The 18,944-nt window shown below is 44.8% G+C and overlaps 1 protein-coding gene across 1 annotated transcript in view; it reads right to left on the reverse strand.

Moving 5' to 3' along the window:
- Positions 1-4,499: 4,499 nt before the first annotated feature.
- Mxd (MAX dimerization protein) overlaps positions 4,500-18,944 on the reverse strand; it is a 281,626-nt gene continuing 267,181 nt past the window's right edge. The window contains exons 7-8 of the mRNA XM_076439723.1: positions 11,925-12,061; positions 4,500-8,855 (exon numbers count right to left, since the gene is read on the reverse strand). Of these exons, the coding sequence (XP_076295838.1) occupies positions 11,925-12,061 (137 nt within the window). The 3' untranslated portion in view covers positions 4,500-8,855. The remainder of the gene's footprint in view (positions 8,856-11,924; positions 12,062-18,944) is intronic.

Below are 18,944 nucleotides of genomic sequence, written 5' to 3' on the forward strand. Positions count from 1 at the left end.
TTTTTTCTTCCCGCAGAATCGAGGAAATCATTTGTTGAGAGAACAAAACCTCTGCAATACGAATAGCAGTTACAAGTAAATATGTACAATAATATAGAAGTGGTTGCCTTTCTTATTTATTTTGTTTATTTTTTCTTATCATCATTTTTTTTGCCTTTTTCTTTTGCTTTTAAACATCTGGCTTTTTATTTCCGGTTGTGTTCGTCTGGTATATTCCTACTTCTCGCACTGTTAATGATAATCCATAATGAATAATCAATTAATTAATTAATTAATAATAATGATAATAATTATAAGAATCGTACTGAATCAATATTAAGAATATTTTGCTTCCACACATTCACCTGGTAATGGAGGTTCAATCGTAGGCATACCAATCGACCATCGAATCATGACAATATTGACAAATTGACAGAACGTGCCTTCTTCGCCTGCTTCGCATTCCATTTCACCTTTTCTCTCTCATCCACCCCCTTCATCCTTCCATACTCGCCACACCCCATCCTCACTCTCTCTCACTCGTACTCTCTCTCTTTCTAGTGTCTTTCACCCACTCATCTCTTCGCCACCCTGACCTCTCACCGCTATTTACCATCCTACCTCTAGCTCCTGCCTTTTTAATTCACCCCTTTTTCACACGCATGGTTCTTGTTCAAGCGCGATTTTTAGGCGTACACACCGTGCAAAACACGCACCCGAAAAACCTCCCCCTGCTCGCCCTCCACTCCTCTCCTCAAACATTAATAACACGTAAAGCCACCCCCTGGCGGGTCTTCGCCGCTCCCGAAGACCATCGACCATCGTTCAACCCTCTTAAACCCGTTCGACCAGATCTCGTGCGCGCCTGCATCGCCGAAAAAAAATCGACGAGCACGAGACTCTGCTCACCCTTTTACTCCAAAATTTCCCCCAACGTCGGTGTCTATTTGAACGAACCCCGGTCCAACTCCCCCATAAACCCACCCCGCCCCTCCCGGTATCATCCGTTCGCACCGGAACGTGTTTTCGTCGGTTCGTCTCCTAAGATTAAGTCCACTAAGCATTCCCTACCGTTGATTAAATGCTCATCGCGACAAGAGAGCTCAACAGCGGCTCAAACACATCCCCTTCTTAAAATCACCTTCGTTCCCTGTGTCTTCTATTCTCCCTCTCTCTCTTTCTCTCTCGCGCGCGAAAATCTGCCGCTCCGAGCAACGAAAAAACTTCTCCGTTGATCTCGTGGGCCTCTTTCGTTCTCACCCTCCCCGAAAAACGTCTTCGCGTGTCTCTTCCATACACCCCGTACACCCTACACGACGCTTTCCCCGGCAACCGAGTCACATTCTTAATTCACCCCCTCGAGGATCGTCCCGCGGGTCGCGCGTTTCGTCTTCTTTTCCGCCGACCCCTCTGTACCCGGAGACGTGCCATACTCGTGACAGCTTTACGTGGCTCAACAACGACCGAGAAAAGGACCGCACTTTTCGTCTGAAGGAGTATCGCCACGTGGCAATTGCGCGATTGCAACGTCGGCACCGTGTAACCTTCCTCTGCAGCTTCACCTTGCCATTCTTCTTTCCATTTTCTTTCTAGCCTGCCTTCCGATCCATTGCTATCAGCTAGCTACGAATCATCCAAGCCACCGATCAGACACCCTGCTATCTTTCTTTCGACACTATCCTTTGCTTATCTTTCTTCTAGCTAGCCTATCTTTCGTTACAATATAGTATTCCGCCATTTTCTGTTGATCCTAGCAAGCTCCAAATCACCGCCGATTCCAACTAACTCCTATCTTCGTTTTTCCTTGCGATTAAACTCCCTCCCACTAACCGCTTCGCGTTGTTTCTAGCTCGAAACCGGCGCCAATTTGAACTAACCACCTGGTCCGCTATCAAGTTAGGTTACCGAGATGCGAGAACCGTTTCCCTTCGCGAACCTGAGAGATGGCTTAACGAAAGTCCATCCCGTTCTTTCAAATTGCACGTCGAGGAACCGATCATATTTTTCGGCGAAAAAGCCAACGAAACGCGCGAACATGACTACGATCCTCGAGTCACCTCCTAACTAGTTTCTCACTCGCCCCCGTCAATCAACTCTCACTCTCATTCTCTCTCATTCTCTCTCTCTCTCTCTCTCTCTCTCTCTCTCTCTCTCTCTCTCTCTCTCTCTCTCTCTCTTTGTTCGTCTTTTGTTGTTGGTTAGGTTTGTTTGTTTGTTTGCTTCGTATATATATTTTTTTTGTATTCCGTGAAAAGAAAAGCCCACCATCGTAATAATAAACGTGTTAACGGCGACGTCGTTCATCGAACAGGCTCCGTCGATCTCGTTTTTGTTACGATCGATTCGTTTTTTTATCGTTTATGATTTTTTTCATCTTATTCTTGCATGTCGTTAAATAGTAATCATCTAAACAATGAAAGCGGCAAAACGTCTCGAGGAAAAAGGTGTCCCTGAGCGCGACGGAAGGGGACGACGACGACACACACACGCGCACGTGAACGTGCGCGCAGGCAACGTTGTTTCTTCTTATTTCTTTTCTTTTTTTTTTCTTTGGGAGGGAGAAATAAAAGAGACCGTTCCGCTTCATTACGTTTGTTTGTTTGTTTGCTTGCTTGTTTTTAGGTAGCCCTTCGTCGTCCTCGTCCCTTTCACGCCCACGATTATTAGCCGCACCTGCACAGGACTTCGCGGGACGCGTCCAGTCTAATTGTAAGTGTAAGAAAGAGCAACTATTTTTTATACATTTTGTGTGTGGTTCCCACGTGAGAAAAAGAAGGTGTTCTCTCGTTCACACATCCCTCTCGTTCTGTACACTACATGTTCGCTCGTGTTCTCATCGTTAAAAGGTTCGTTACATGTGTTGTTGTTTTTTCTCTCCATGGGGTGGGGTTGGGGGGGGGGGTGGGAGCGAAGTTTCAATGCCAACCTGGACGATCGGTCTCGTCCTGCGCAGGTATTCGTAAAAAGAGGGACGCTCTTCTCAAAATGTTGCATCTTTGTGAAATCGCGTTTTTTTCTCAACTAAGTTCCTATGTCCTTTAAATCCTTATTACAAGTACGGTAGTAATAGTAGTAGAAGTAGTAGCAGCGGTAGTAGTAGTAGTAATAGTAGTAGTAGTTTATTAATAGTAGGTTTTTTCTCATTTTTTTTTTTCATCGTTTTTATGTTTAAGCATTTTTTTATCCTTTAGTTTTCTGGTTCTGATAATCTAATAGACATCTAAAAATAACACCCATTTTTTTCATTATTATTTCATTATTTGTATTTCTCCTTAGCATTTCTTTTTTTATTTTTATTTTAGTTTATTTCGATCAAGTATTACTTAAAAGATTCCTTAAACGTTAGACTGAGGGCCGCGTGGTGCGCACACCTGGGCTCGACGGTGGATCAAGCAGACGCCGGGAGGAGGAATCGATCATTTAGATAGTTCTATATCATGGTCGTCGGCCGCCATTTTCGTTTATCCCCCCCGGTTCCACGGGAGAGAGTTTCACCTGTGCGAGGATCGACCGGTGTGCAAAACACCGGGCCGACGCTTTTCGTTTCGGAAACTCGCCTCCCGTTTCATGCAAATCCACCCTTCCCCACCCACACCCCCACCCCCTGTCTCTCTTCTTTTTCTCTCAGGTTCTTTTCTCCTAACGATCCGACCGCACACGATCAACCCCTTTCCAACCCCTTCCCGACCATCCCTCGAGCCCAGAATGAACGCAGCTTTGCATACCACTGTTTGAATTACATCTTACATTTATTTCTAGCGGCTGGAGTAACAAGTTTTTTTTTTATTTTTGTCATTCGTTTTGTCAGCTCAAGTACTGCATCAATTCATATTGCTGCTGTTGTGATCTGTACCCAAACCGTCGTTCCCAATTAAACCCCTGTGTCCACGCATACACACCCCTTTTTCTCACCATCATCCTCCTCCCTGTGTCTCTTATTCCCTTCACCCTCTCACTCTCTCCCACACTCTCTCTCTCTTTCTCTCTCTGTGCACACGTGTCTGGCCTTCTTATGCGTTGGTGCACCGATCTTCTTCGTTACGCCCTCCATCCCTCACCCCCGAAATCTGTCGTTAAATTTCCTCCTCAATGTGCCCCCACCCCACACCCCCTCTCACTCTTTCTCTCTCATTCCTACTCTCCGTCGCGGCTTCCCGTATTTTTCCCTTTCGTGTTAATTTTAATATCACATTTTCATGGGAACAGACTGGCCCGATATATTTGGAAACGGAACCCGGATATGCTGATCAGTGAATCGGTAATTTTTCGAATGTCGTGTCTCTCGTCCTCTTCCTCGTTATCGCTACCAAAGATACTCGATCACCGAGCCCTCGAAACAATGAATTTTATAATAGTCCAAATTGATTTTCTTGTCCGCTTATTTTTCTTTTTTCTTTTCTGATACCGGCGAATTCTCTCTTTCGGTCGTTTGCCATCGAATCGACGTATCGAGCTCCCACGAAAAGGAAGTCGAACGTCGCTGTTCGATATTCGATACAACGTTCGCATGGTACGTCCCGTCGCGCGCACTTTCTCTGCAAGAATTGCTTCGGAACCGTTCTCCGTCTTTGTTTACCGTTTTTATCGTTTATCGTTTTCTTTTTTGTTTTGTTTCGCGCGTTCTCTCGCGTCTTCTCACTTTTTCGGCTTGTTCCTCGTTCACCACACGTGCGGGAAAAGCAGAGCGCAATACATCGGGCGAGCGTGTCCCTGTTAATATATAGAATACATACATCTTTATCTCGCTACAAGGTACTACGAACCCAGATCGAAAAAACGATAATAGTCCATCGTTTATGAGATATTACGGCACGTACAACGACTTGGATGGCAACGACGAAACGAAAACGAAACTCACGAGACAAAAAGGACAAAGAATAAAATAAAGGAATTACCTTTTTTTCGTTTTTAACATACGAAGGTGCGTTCATCAACAATCTACACGTTCAAGAGACATTCATCGTTAAATCACTTAATTGAAACTCCTTACACTGTAAAATATTAATTATGTTTGCTCTTGTTTATCCCTCCCGTAATCGACCCCTTCTAAAACAGGTCCCTCCCTCTCTCTCTCTTCCTTGCTCTCTTTCAGTCTCACTTGCACACGCTCACTTATACACGACACACACACACTCTCTCTCTCTCTCTCTCTCTCCCTCGTTTACTTTTGTAGACGCTTGTGTGTAATTAATGTTACCATTTTTTTTGTTCTTTTTTTGTGTGATTTTTTTTGTAATTTTTGGTTTGCTTGTGGTGGTTCTTGGTGGTTCCCTCGTTTAATACGATTTCTCGTTATATCTCACACGTACACCTTTGTCCATCTCTGACCTTCTCCGATCCTCTATCGCCTTGCCAAAAAATTAAGAAAACCGAGAAAAAAGAACACCCGCGCGACTCGAAGGACTCCGATCGCTTCTCGTGTCGAAAGTCAACGGAGTAGTCTCTCTCTGTCTCGCTCTCTCTCTTTCTTCCTTTCTTTCTATCTCTCACTCTCATCCCGTACGAATGCTCCCTTTAATCCCAGCCCCCGTCCCAGCGAACGCGAACGACAGCCAACGCGTGTCCACGATGCTCGGGGAATAATTACGAACGGATGCACACCGCGACGACGATTAATCAATCCGACGTGTCTTTCGTTGAATGAACCGCTTCCGCCAATGGGAGCTCGCCGAGGTACAGTAATTTCAGCTCGGCTCGCGCTTGCCTCGATCAAAACCAACAATTCCGAAACGACGAAACAACGTGAAAAAAAACCCTCGAAAACTTGAGAACCCATCGAATTTCCTATACATATACAAAACAACGATCGAAAGACTACAATGAAGTAACAGAAATTTTCTCTCGTCGGAGACGGTTCCCGAGCTTCCGGATTCAAACTTCTCGAGGATCATACGAGTCTCGAGTCCCACCTGTTTTATATCTGATGTGTCGGCCGCGGTAAATCTTCTGCAACAACCAATATGATTGCGTTCAACTATAGATAAATGGTCGATTGTTGATACAACAACGACTTCCGGGAGTATCATTACGTTTAATATTAAAAAGTCGCGGCATGCCTCGCTGAAAATATTTCACTTGGCTTGGTCGCTCTTTCGGTGGGATTCGAGGTGCGTGCCTCCGCTACGTTTTCTCTGTTCTCTCATCCTCTTTTTTTCTGTTCTCTAACTGCTCTAGGAACCGCCTCGTGCTCCTCCTCGGTTGGCTGTCGCTCGGAATCGCGTATCTTCTCGTCGCGAAACCCCGTTGAAAATCGAATTCACCGTCGTATACGTCGCCGATCATCAATTTCCTAGAAACGCCACACCTCTTCGCCGTAGATCGAGCGCGCACGATCGTGTTTCTCGAAAGCATCATTCAAGCCGGCTCGTTACACGGCACACGTCGAGGACGCCTCCCCGCGAGAAATCCCCCTCTTTCAAACTCTCTTCGCCCCCCATCCCCTCGAAGGTAAACATTTTTTTGTCGTTTTCGTTTTCTTACAAACTAACGCCGTGGTTTTCTTTTTCTTTGTTTAAACCGTGTACTTTTTTTTTGTTCAGAGATCACTCGTTTACGTTTGGTAATCAGTCTATCTGGTCTGCGCAGAGCCTAGCCCTCTCGAACCACCCCCCGACGATTCTCCCCGATCCGAGAGCCTTCGTTCCCTCACAACCCTCGCCGTTCGATAGAACGAAAAACGAGAGGAAATTTTACAAAATAACGAAAGACAAGATAGTCCCCATAATACTTCGAAATTGAAAGACCGAAACGCATCGATTTCATCCCTTACCCACCCCCTCGATCTTGTCGCAATCTCGTCGAACTACTGAATGGGAGAATTCTGACGTATTGGCCGTGACGACCTAACCGGTTAGGCACACCTCGCGGGATGCCACTCGAGCCGCAAAATGGAAACCAACGATGCCCTAACCGGTTGGTGGAACATAATCGTCGGCCATCGTGCGACTTTTCCCCATCGATTCCCCGAAGCTCTTTGGACCCTTGTACGACCTTCTTCAAATCCATCTCTCTTTCTCTCTCTCCCCGAAATATTGGTAACGCTTCTCCGCGATTTTCTTATCCGCGTGTACACCGATCACTACGGTGGTCGTTCTCCAAGATGGCGGCGTCGCTCGCCTGGCTAACGGCCGGCAAAGAAATACCGCGCGACAATAGGTGGTGCAGCCTCGAAAACGCCGAACGAGGGACTTACAGAATTTGTACTCTTTGAATGTGTATTACAATGAAACGATGCTTTCTTCCTCCTTGGATTCCACCCCCCACTCCTCCGCTTATAATATACTAATAAGACTTGCTTTCGCGCCGGAGGCCACCCCTTTAATTAACAGCGTCGTCTTCGTGTCTGTCTCTCTTTCATCCTCCATGCTTCCCGCGGTTTCGCACCTCACGTTCCGCGACGAGAACCGTGTACCTGCGTGTGTCCGAACAGTATATACGTGTGTGTGTGTGTGTGATTTTTCCGAGTTTCCCCCAACCGGATCGTGTACGTGTGTGTGTTGTGTGTATGATTTTTTTCCTTCGACTAATTAAAAAACCGTAGGGCTCGCGGAGGAATTCCCGCGAGTTCGTTCACGATCGACCCTTCAGCCCTGATTTCCTCCACGTTCCGGATCAGCTGACTTTGTTTCCCATCCCTCGGTGTACCGTGCTCGATTACGATTCTTCTCGGCTATGAATTTTCCCCCGGAATTTCCCTATATTTTTTCCCCCTTCCTATCTTCGCCCGCGAACCGAGCGTAATAAACGAGACTGAAGTAGAATCAACAACTCGGTTGGCGAGAATCGCGGAGCCGAAACAGCGAATATCGTCGACGTGTTCCCATTGGCCGGGAAAACGAGAAAAACTGCGCGGCGCCTAGTCGAAGGACTCGAAGGGAATCGGTGAAAGATCGTCGATCGCCGAGTGTCCCGAAGAATACGAAAAAGATCGACGATCTCGGCGTTCCTTCGACCCGACGCCGGAGAACGGGAAACACGATCACGCGATCGTCGCGTTCCAGACGGATCGACGATCGCCGAAAGAGCAACGGGGACTCCATTGCTCGATCGCGATCTCTCACAACCAACAGCCAAAGATCCTCGAAAAAATTTATCGGTGACATCGGCCAGAGACGAGAGCCATCTACAGTATATCGACAACGAGCCGCGTCTCTGATCGATACGCCACGATCGGATCCGCTCGGACAGCAACGATCGCCGATTGCTAACGATCGGATGATGATCCTGTTTGCTAGCTTGATCCTCTCTGGGGGTATCCCTCGAGGAAGAAACGCCCGGAATTTCCTCTTAGATATTCTACTCGTCGCTTTCTCCATAAATTTGGTCTCCCTTAAAAATATGTACAATACTCGTCAATTTACATCGTATTCCGCACGTCTCCAAGTTTCTCGCGATTCTTCCTCGAGGATCCCCCGGCTTGTTCCTCCGGCTTCTCTTCGGGGTGTAGTTTACTCTTCCGGTTGGTCAGATTTTCGCCCCTTGGTCTTATTTTGTTTTTACTCGTCTTTTTATTCTCCTCCTCGTCGTTTTCTCGCTTCTTCGCAGCGTTCCTCGCGGAGACCACCCGTGTGAGACCGTATACGCGCCGATGTTCTCTTCGAGGTTCTCTTCGAGGCTTAAAAACGGGGGTGCGTGCCAATAGTTCGCACGCCGTCGATCTTCGCACGCTCCTACAGCTTCCTTCATCTTCCTCTTCGTCATTGTTCCTCGTACTCACTCGTTTCTTCCGCTACACCGGCACCCTCCCTCCTCGTATGCTCTCGCCACCATACTCTTCAACCTCCGCGTCTTCTTCTTCTTCTTCTTCTTCGTCTCCTTCCGCGCCCCCAAGTGCTCCTCCTCTACTTTCTTCCGCCGCCACCGCGCCATCTCTTTGTCTGCAAATAGCCCAGAGGTACGGACGTGAGAATTTATTTGTCGAGGATCTGTTCCATTTTACTATAGCATGGCCAACCCTTACCTTTGCAACCCCTCACCTTCTCATATCGCCGGAGAAAAAGGGAGAGATTTACTGTACATCGTCTTTTTGCGATCTAGCGGATTCGAGAAATGTTCTGAATTCGACTTTTGGCCATTGATAGTTTCGAAAGTACACTCAATCCTCTTGCAACACGGTATCAGAGTTGGGCAAAAATCAACTAATAATTAAAAGTGACTAATTGATCTGATTGATTGTTAGTCAAAACTTAAAAAAACTTAGAGTTAAAACTTTTTGATTAGTTAGTCGTAACTACATGGCACTAGTGAGTCACAGCTCTAAGCAATCGTTAGTTATTGCTTATTAGTTATGATTAATCATTAGTTGGTTTACTTGATCATACATTATTTATTAACACACATTAATATGTATACTTAAACTATATCGGAATTTGCAGTGACCAAACGTGTCATAATCTGTATTTTATATGTTTATAAACCAATAGGATATTTTTTTGTTATTATTATGTCTTATTTTAACTTATAACCATTTTTAGCCATTAATCATAGTGAAATTCTGATTGCGTATTTAGTCATTAGTTATGCCATTATAGTCAGTATTCAATATTCCTCCTTGATAAAAATTTAGTCGTTATTCATTACTCATAGTCACGCTCAAGTATTTATTTAGTCATTAATTATTAGTCACTTTTGTAGAGCTTATGAAGTTATTAGTCAATAATCATTATTGTGACTAGCGTTTGCGCAACTCTGCACGGTATCGATATAACAATAAGGGATCATTTCGTCTCTCTCTTTCTCTTCCGTTAGGGTATTTTGTTCAGTCGTTGCATACAAAATGTAAGTAAATGTTTACAAAAACTATTTTTATTGATTTCATCGGTGTTAGTCTCCTCTTTTTATTCTCTACATGGTGGTTCTGGACAAGGTAGTACTGTTTTTAAAGTAAAAATAGAAAAAAAACTTGTCCCAGTTCCCAGAATCACCCTGTACACTGACATGATATTAAATATCACAGAAAATTAAATTATTTAATATGCAACAACCTAATATCGCATAGACCATGAGAAGCAAAAATGTAGAAATATTAAGCAGGTTTTACAGATGGTTATAAGTAGACTGCGGATCTTTATGCGTTCACGGCTTCTGAAAATGTTCAAGAGAGGGTAGAATATAGATTTAGACACAATTATTTATTTCAGATCTGCTAAATTATATACTACTAAAATTCGTCCACAAGAATTGAAAATTCCATAAACATCCGCAGTCTTGTTATAAGGTTGGCGAGGATCACGGGATCAAGGATTATGAACAATGAATACATTCTAACAATCTTTAATGAACAAAAATCTATTCAACGTATCATCACACACATTTCAAGAAAGTAAAAATTCTACAGAGAAGAAAATCATGTTTTACAACGCTACAGTTTGATAGTCAAAGTTCAGAGCCGCACGAGCATAAATTTCCGACAATATTTAATTCCAAAATGTTGCATTCAGTTCGCGTGAATGCTGCCCCTTTTTCTTTCGCTTGTTCAGGCAGCTTTAAGTGTCACTCACGTTTCCGTGCTGGTTAAATACGGTAAAAGAACGGTGCTCGTAACACGCCTCGCACAAGACACGAAAAATGCTTCGTTAATTAAGACGAACACGTTAAACGCGGCAATTTTCCCGTGCAATAATTCTGAAAAGTTATTATCCGAACGCTTGAGGCCCGGCATTATGAGACTTTTAAAAATAGTCTTTGTACGCGGCCCATCCCCGCATTTATAAACCCCGGAGTCGGTAAACTGCAACGTCGGTTTACAAAATGGCGACCATTCAGAAGCCGCTGCTTGAGGATGCTCTTTCAATTCGGGCTTTTGACGCTATTAAACCTTAGACCGCGACTTTCGTGCGCGTCTCGTTGATGTAAAACACGAGCGAGAGGGAGAGGAGAAACGAAGCTGAAAGAATCATCGGCTGCAGCACGTTGTCCGAACGACGTTCGAAATGTAATTGCTCCGAAAAACGTGGAAAAAAAACCGGTGAAAGAGCCCTCGGTACTCTGAATGCGAACCAATATTTTCCAAAAACTGCGTTTCCAAACACGACGCGTAAAAGGGGGAAAAATATAACGCAAGTTAACGCGGTGAATGGTATTAAAAAATTCATTTAGCACTCGGATTAAACATTCAACGATTCGTCAAGTTTCTACGTGCATTCTTTTCCACTCTGCAGAATTTTTGCATGGTTTTCACGCACTCGATTCCGCAACCGGTGAAACCCGAAACCGCGGAAGTGCCGAATGAAAAATGAAGCTCTCCGATCATTAAAATTTTAATGAATATTTAAAAAACATCTCTCGTAACTTCTTCCGCCGGAAGGTTCGAAAATAATTCTACTCGCGTTTCGTTTCTGCATGAAGTTTGAACAGCCTGAGTGGAAAGTATTGGTGTTTGAAGTTGAAAAGCTGGTAGAACGCTTTTGAATGGTTCTTCGAGATGAATAGTTCTGAAAATAACCCTCGGCTCGTAGAACGGGGGTGAAATGGTTTCGACAGCGCTGTTGAAACGCCTACCCTGATCACAGACTGGAAACTAGCATAGCAGTTTATACTAGTGTGCCCTTTTATACTATTTCGCAACTGTTTAAAGGAACTTTAGCTCTGAATTGTAGAATGCTTTGAAAAGAATTGAAAATGTTTAATGTTTCTCGGTTTTCTGCACGGCGCTTTGAAAAGAATTCAATGTAGCTCGTGAAATTTTCTTTAACCCTCTCTGACCAGACTTGGCGGATGAAAATGATTTGGAAACGGGAAAATTGGTAGATCAGGCTTTCGAAGGTGGAGTTGGCTTCAAGATATAATATTAGATGATTGCATAAGTTCGTGCCCGATTTTCATAGATGTTGCAAATTTCTAATTGTAGAAAAGAATGACGACTGTATTCTTTAAAATTGAACCGTTGAATTTTATTTTGATAATCAACCACGAGCTTATGCAATAATAATTAATGATACACCCACCTAAAGATTGTCCATCATTTCGGAAAGGGTCAGCCTGGAGGTGGACATTGCGACGCCACTGTCGCTGCTGCTCTGCACGCTGCTGTGATCATCGGTGTCCGACTGGTTGCTCGTATAACCGGTCACGTCTACATCATCTGTAACAGAAAAGAGGGAAACCATGAAATTCAGCGCAAATATACAATTGAATATCAGAAAAATGTCAACACAAAATTCCCGAGTCCCACAACGAACTCCTCCATAAAATAAGAGTCGACTCGTTCAAGTCAGATATCAGCGGAGAACCCCTAACGTCACCCCAGTGTCGATCTGGCAACGGCGGCTTTATCAGCGCGTTACCGAAAGATCAGTGTCCCTTTCGATACACTAAAGCTCGCTATCACTCTCAGTTCCTTTAGAAAATATCTCGTAAAAACATCTCTTAAAAGTGGCGTATTGTCGCGATTGTGTGCTGGGCGTTCGAGAGAAAAGGTGGAAAAATCGTCTATCCAGTCGCGTTCGCAAAATGTCGAGAAAGAACGAACAAAAAGAGAGACAGGGAGAGAGAGAGAGGAAAAAAGGAAAATCCAGCATCCCCTTATCGCGCATCTCCTTGACCTGTAGCGATGCTCGTTCCCCGTCGCCGAGGAGAAAGGAGCTCGTCTGGGGATTTTATGAATCGTAACTCGCGAGGAACGGGAGGAGCCACGTCAAAGTCTCGTTAAACTAGTTTCGCGGCGATCGAGCGACCTTCGACCTTTTCGCGCCGGATATGTCCCCGGCAGCTGCCCGAGGCGTATATCAAATTGTTTGCCGTTCTCGAATTCTACGGTTGCGTGTGCAGCCGGCGAAACTTTTTTATCAGAGAACGCCGCGACGCTCCCGCCCGCTCTTTCCTCTTGGCACAGAACCGAAAACCGCACCGGGAATATTGAGGATCCCGGCCCAGCCGAGAGAATATCGGCCCTTCGACAACACCCGCCGCAGTAAAACATCCGCGACTTTCGCCTCCGTGAAATACAGCCCGGCCCCTCTGCGCCCACGCCTTTGCGCCGCCAGATGCGACGCCGCCGAAACCGGCGCTCTGCACCTTTCGCCGTTCGCGAGACAATTGACGGGTATTTTCATTGATGATCATATAAATTTGGAATATACTTTAGCTCTCTCCTAAACAATTCTTATGGAATACAGTAAAAAAACAACGAAGATACTCGGCGTTTCCGGGTATTTTCCGTAACCGTTTCAGTGTGCGCCGACTCGATTTATTGTACGTTGAACCTCGAGCGAGTGTGTACGGTCGCGCGGAGCGGTGCGGACTTTTTTCACACAGGCGCTGTTACGCTCCCACTTATAAATTGCTGATTTACACGACCGCGATAATACCATTGCCGCTCCTTGTGTTGCGGCTTTCCTCGTCGCGCGACGCTGCTTTTTGCGAGCGGCCGCAGCCGCGGCTCAGCTCGGCTCGGCTCGGCTCGGCTAGCGATTCGCGATCCGCGAACCCGGTAAAAGGCGTATTACTCGGTAACTCAGCTCCTTTTTGCGGCCGTCGCGACGCCGCGCGTTTACTTCCACCTTAAACGACCCTTCCGAAACGTAAGAAACGCTCGACGAGGGTACAGCGCGCGCCAAAACCAGCGGCGATGCATTCACCATGCTTTACTCGTTAGTTGATTGCACGTTTTCCCTACACTACCTTCCTGGAAGCCTACCAACCCGTCTGATTTAACCTGTGCGCACTATCCTGCTTGCCAGTTATTTTTTATACGAACATTTGTCTGCCTCTTGTCGATCCGACACGCTTCTCCTTGATTCTCGAAGGGTTTACTTTGCACATCGTTTCGTTATTTCGGAGAATACTTTTATTAATTTGCTCCGTAAGTTCTCTGCACCACCCTCAAATTATTTCGAGACTTCGATACACGCGAGATTTAAAGCTCGAAACTAGAGCTGTTACTTTCCTTCGAAGGTCGAAGATTTTGAAGCTTCGAAGATTCGAACTTCGGACCTTCGATTTCTGAAACTTCGAAGGTGATGAGAATCGAAGTTTCGAAGCTTCGAAATTCGGACCTCCGTAGTACATTATTAGAGAATTAAAACAAAAGGAGTTTCGAAGCTATGAACTTCGAAATTTCATTGATACAATTACAGACACTCTTACATTTCGAAAAAATACGCCCCCACAGCTAACAGATTGATCAAGTTACAACTTCATACGATTCGAACACTTCGAAACTTCGTGCACTTCGAAGTTCCCTTCGTTCCTTCGAATCTTCGAAGAGACGAAGCTTCGGAAAAGTAACAGCCCTGCTCGAAACTGTGTTTTAAATGCAGAAATGATAAAGCTCGTTCAATGATTAAGCAACTGAGAAACGAGTTTCTAATTGAATTTTGAAATCTCGATCTTAACGAAACAGATAAAGCAGGGCTGCATTACAAAGAAGATTCTCCGCGAAAATGTCGAGAAAAGCGGAGCGCAATATCGAAGGAATGAAAAGGTAGCGAAAGAAGTGCATTATCAACGGGATAAAAGAGTAGCAAGAGAAGCACATTATCAAGAGAATAAAGAAGCAGGAAGAGAAGTTAGAATTTTTACTGAAAAGACTTAATTCGATGTAATTTTTGCGCGGCGAGTTACCTCCTCTTTAGTCGGGAGCGATTTACAATACTAATTGGCTGGAAAGTCATTGACTATGGGCTGGCATAATTTGTCCCTTGCTTTTGGGATCGAGATGTTTTATACATGGGCAGGGTGACGTAGTTCACGAAGTTACCTTTGCGGTCGAGGTGTCGTCCCGGGAGACTCAAACTGAATTGGCAAGTTAAACAATTTTCAAGACGTTCAATTTTAACGGAATAGATGGCGAATGTACTTAATTTGTTTTGAAACGCAAAGCTAATTTCATTCTGCTAATTTCACCGAATCTTACCTGATACATTTTAGCGAATACGTTCCCCACCCCAATCTCGAAGATCACTTCCACCCCCACGCTTTCTAAGTATTTGATACTCAAGAAAGTTCCGCGCCGCTTCTCGGTTTTGTCATTACTGAACGATACACGCGCACGCAGTATCACTTAAAACTTACGTATGCTTAAAGTTTATTTAACGACGAAATTAACGAACAACTTGTTTAACTATTATCTACACGAGCATTTACTAAATCGGGGGTTGGAACGGTTCTTCGATACCAGCAGCGAAACCTTTCACAATAAACTTGTAAAAAGATTACTAGCCAACGAGCACGGTTCAACTATTAGTTGAGGTTATCAAATTCAACTATCAGTCATTATATTATACATGTATAAATCTAAATTACATGTATAAAGCCTAATGTCAATGCTGACAATAGGATGAGAGACAAATTACACATCAAATATATTATCCGACATTTCTCTCGGAAGTTCGGTCCTAAAAAAAAACCACTAAAACTTCGGCGATCCCTATTAGGCCAATAACGAACCAGCCCTAAGACGGTCTAACAACCTCCCGCCCCTCGAATTGACCAGAAAGAGCGTTTCCAGACGAACGCACCGGGTTCTACTAGCTTCGGGTAGAATCGGTCGACGAGGTCTCTTCTTTGGGAGGTAACGATGATTTACAGGAAGAGGGCAAGCGTTTCGCGACTCGGTGGCCCCGGGTCTCCTTCCGGGGGTGAGCTGGCAGGACAAATTCCCAAGATTCGACCGCTTATTTCCGTGACAAGCTCGTATATCCTAAGACCGGCGACAAATTTTCCCATTGCCCTTAGGAAACCGACAAACTACGGCACGAAAGATGATTGGTGGTGGTTCCGTGTGTCGCGAGTGTCGTTCCCGAGGGAAAATCGGGGGTTGTTCGGGGGGAGTGGATTCGCGAAGGAGGACGATTCCATGGGTCGAGAGACGGGGCAAGCTTGTTCGTCGACGAAACGCTTCTTATTGGTGCCGCGCATCGTGGCCCGCGGCTATACGTTACGCTAAGGAGGCGAAACAGCCAACGAAATATACTCTTATTTCGCTCGCAGCCGCGACCGTAAAACCTGCACGGTGATAAAATCTTTCTGATAATTTATACGAGTCGTGCCGGGACGACGGCCGGATGCGACAATGGATCTATACTCTATACGTACGCGAGGCCGCGCATAGGCGCTGCCACCGCCAAAACTTTTTTCCTCGTCGACCTCCACGATTCTTCTTCTTCGCGAGCCCTTTTCACTCGAGAATGAACCTTGGTCCGGTTCGGATCCAATCGTATCTTTTATTCACTCGAAAATTAAACATTTCTTCCGATCCAGAATAATTCCATTCTATGTATATTATATTTTTTCTTTTTATGAATATGAAATTGATATAATACCTCATACAACACTTAGATGTTTAGTACTTGATTAGATACGGATATATTTAATAATGTAAACGATATTTTGAATAATGGTACAGCAATGTTTAAAGACGACTCTCTGAGTCACCAAACTGAGTTAACCACTTGAATTTGTGGCAGAGTTGTGCAGAATTACAATTACTCCAGGAATTATAATTACAAAGTAATTGAATTACATCGTAATTCGGTCATATCGTAATGTATAATGCAGATCTTCATTCAATTAAATTACAATGTAATTCGTAATTGCAATTGGAGTACAATTATAAAATGGCGTGACGTATTTATGAACGAGGACGAGGAATAGAAACTATGCCGGATAGACAGCAAACAGGTATATGAAAGAAAAGCAGAAAAATATATCGCACTTCTGCAAAGTTCTGGGCTATAATTTGGAGAGCTGTATTTTAATTATATTATATTTCAATTACACATCTGAGTAGATACTTATGTAATTCAGTTACTACGTAGTTAAATTACTACATAATTGAACTACAATGTAATTCAATTGTGTAATTGAATTAGCACAACTCTGATTTGTGGCAGGCTGGTCTCAAACATTCATCTTTGTCTTCGATTATTATTGAATGAAAATGTCCAACTTCATTTTTGTTGCACATATTGTCATATATGACCGACTTCCGTCGTAGTTAATAATTGCAGGGCACAAGCACCGCTCAAGTTTTTCGTTGAACGTACGAGGAATTTTTTTGAAAACTACCATTTCAGAGTTCTACCTATTCTTCCCCATTCTGCCGTCGGAATTGTCCCCGCAGTTTCCGTTCTGTTTAATTTCTCCTTTAGACTGGTTCCTCTTCTACATTCGCGTCCCTTTCTCTCCGGTCACGAGTGTGCTTCTACCATTCTTGGCCCTTTTTCTCCCTTTTTCTGCGCCCTTTTTCGATGCACGCATACACGTCGGCTCGCAGACCGAGTCTGGGCGTGGGTGTCGGCGACGGTTATACAGGGTGAACGGTAACTGGTGGCGCAACCGAGAATCGGGTAATTCTGAATGAAAAAATTCGTCGAAAATGTAGAATCAAACACGAAGCCCGACGCAAGAAATTATATCCTACATTCTCAACGAATTTTTTCATGTGGAATCACCCGGTTTAATGTGGAATCACCCTGTATTTCAGAAACGTATTACACCGACGGTGTTCACGGTAACGTAGACCGCCTTGAGGGCCGATTTAATCCTGACACTGATCACCGAGTTCAATATCGACTATTTTCATGGCCTAGGCGGATATCGAGTGCCGCCGTGGGCGCAATTATCGACCCCTACCGCCACACTCCCTTGAACTTCCTGTTCTTTATGTGTAATTTCGGCGCTTAATGAATAATCCTCCACGCGAAATGGTACTTGCCTTCTCTTAACCGATCGAGCATCGGGTTTCGATGCTAGGAAACGCGTTGCACATTCTTGCATACCGCGTGGTCTCATTTCTTTCTCGTTCGTGTCGACAGCCTCGGCATCTATCTTAGAACTATTATACAATGAACTAAGCTGATAATATCGTAGAAAATGATTGCACGACAATCGATTTGGACTCATTTGAAAGCTGAAAGCCTCGAGAAGGAACCTCTAGACCCCTGCCGGTGGAAACAACGCACAGTGGTGGCGAACGCGAATGTAGTTGAACAACAATCAAAAATCACATTTTCGCAGAAGAGCGCGAAACATGTTGGGACTTCTTTCTAGTGAAACGGTTGGTAAGGGTCAATGAGCATATATATTAATTAAAAGCAAAATGCATTTAATTTTTTAAATGTCACTAAGTATTTTTTATCACATATTGTTGTAGATTGTTGTAGAAGAAGAATTCGATGACTACTTAACTACGGCTTTGGGTCTTAAAATAATGCTGGAATAATTTTGTCCAGCTAGATTCGCGATCGGCACCACTGTGCGTAGCGAGTGCATCGGACGGCTAGAAAAATGGACACTATCTCGCAGTAATCGAAGCGTTATAACAACCAGCCTCTCACCCTGCAACACTCTAGAGCAGAGAGAGAGAGAGAGAGAGAGAGAGAGCCTCCTAGCTTCCGAAATCCCGTGGAACGTCCCGTCTAAATATAGAATCGCCGTACAGCCGCGAACCTGTTCATTTCCGCAGCTTCCGTGCAAAAACAAGCCGGGGCGTGCACTCGTTGCTAGCCGGGCTCCCGTGTTACTTTAATTAAACTCCGGGGCGCTAAGTGTGTCCGGTGCAGCGAGTCGCGAACAGTTCCCTCGGAACCGAAGGAAATTATCGGAACGGTTTCCGGGGAAGGAGGGAGGAGAAGATCGTATTTTTTGTCAATTATAGAAATGGCGAAACTGCGATGGTACGGGAGAATTCAGCGGTGGGATGGGGGTGGGGGGGTGGAAGGAGGAAGAGAGGACCGTTAAGCCAGCAGATCGCGAAATCAGCGGATCCGAGTGGGCGTAGCTGGGCGCGCGAAAAAATGTGAACAATATTCGACGGTCGCTTTCATGGATCCGGTAAAATACGAAAATTGGACAACGCTTCGTGTTATTGGACAGCCGGCCGTAGGGGCACGTGCGTGTGTGCCCGGTCACGGAACGCGGCTCGATATATCGATTCCGAAGCGGAATTCGCGGCGGCGCGGCGCGGGGCGCGCGAGGACGCTTTCGAATCGGGGATTGTTACCGCTTATATTTATGAGCCGCAG

Source organism: Lasioglossum baleicum, chromosome 15, assembly GCF_051020765.1.
Source record: "Lasioglossum baleicum chromosome 15, iyLasBale1, whole genome shotgun sequence".
Taxonomy (NCBI): Eukaryota; Metazoa; Arthropoda; class Insecta; order Hymenoptera; family Halictidae; genus Lasioglossum; species Lasioglossum baleicum.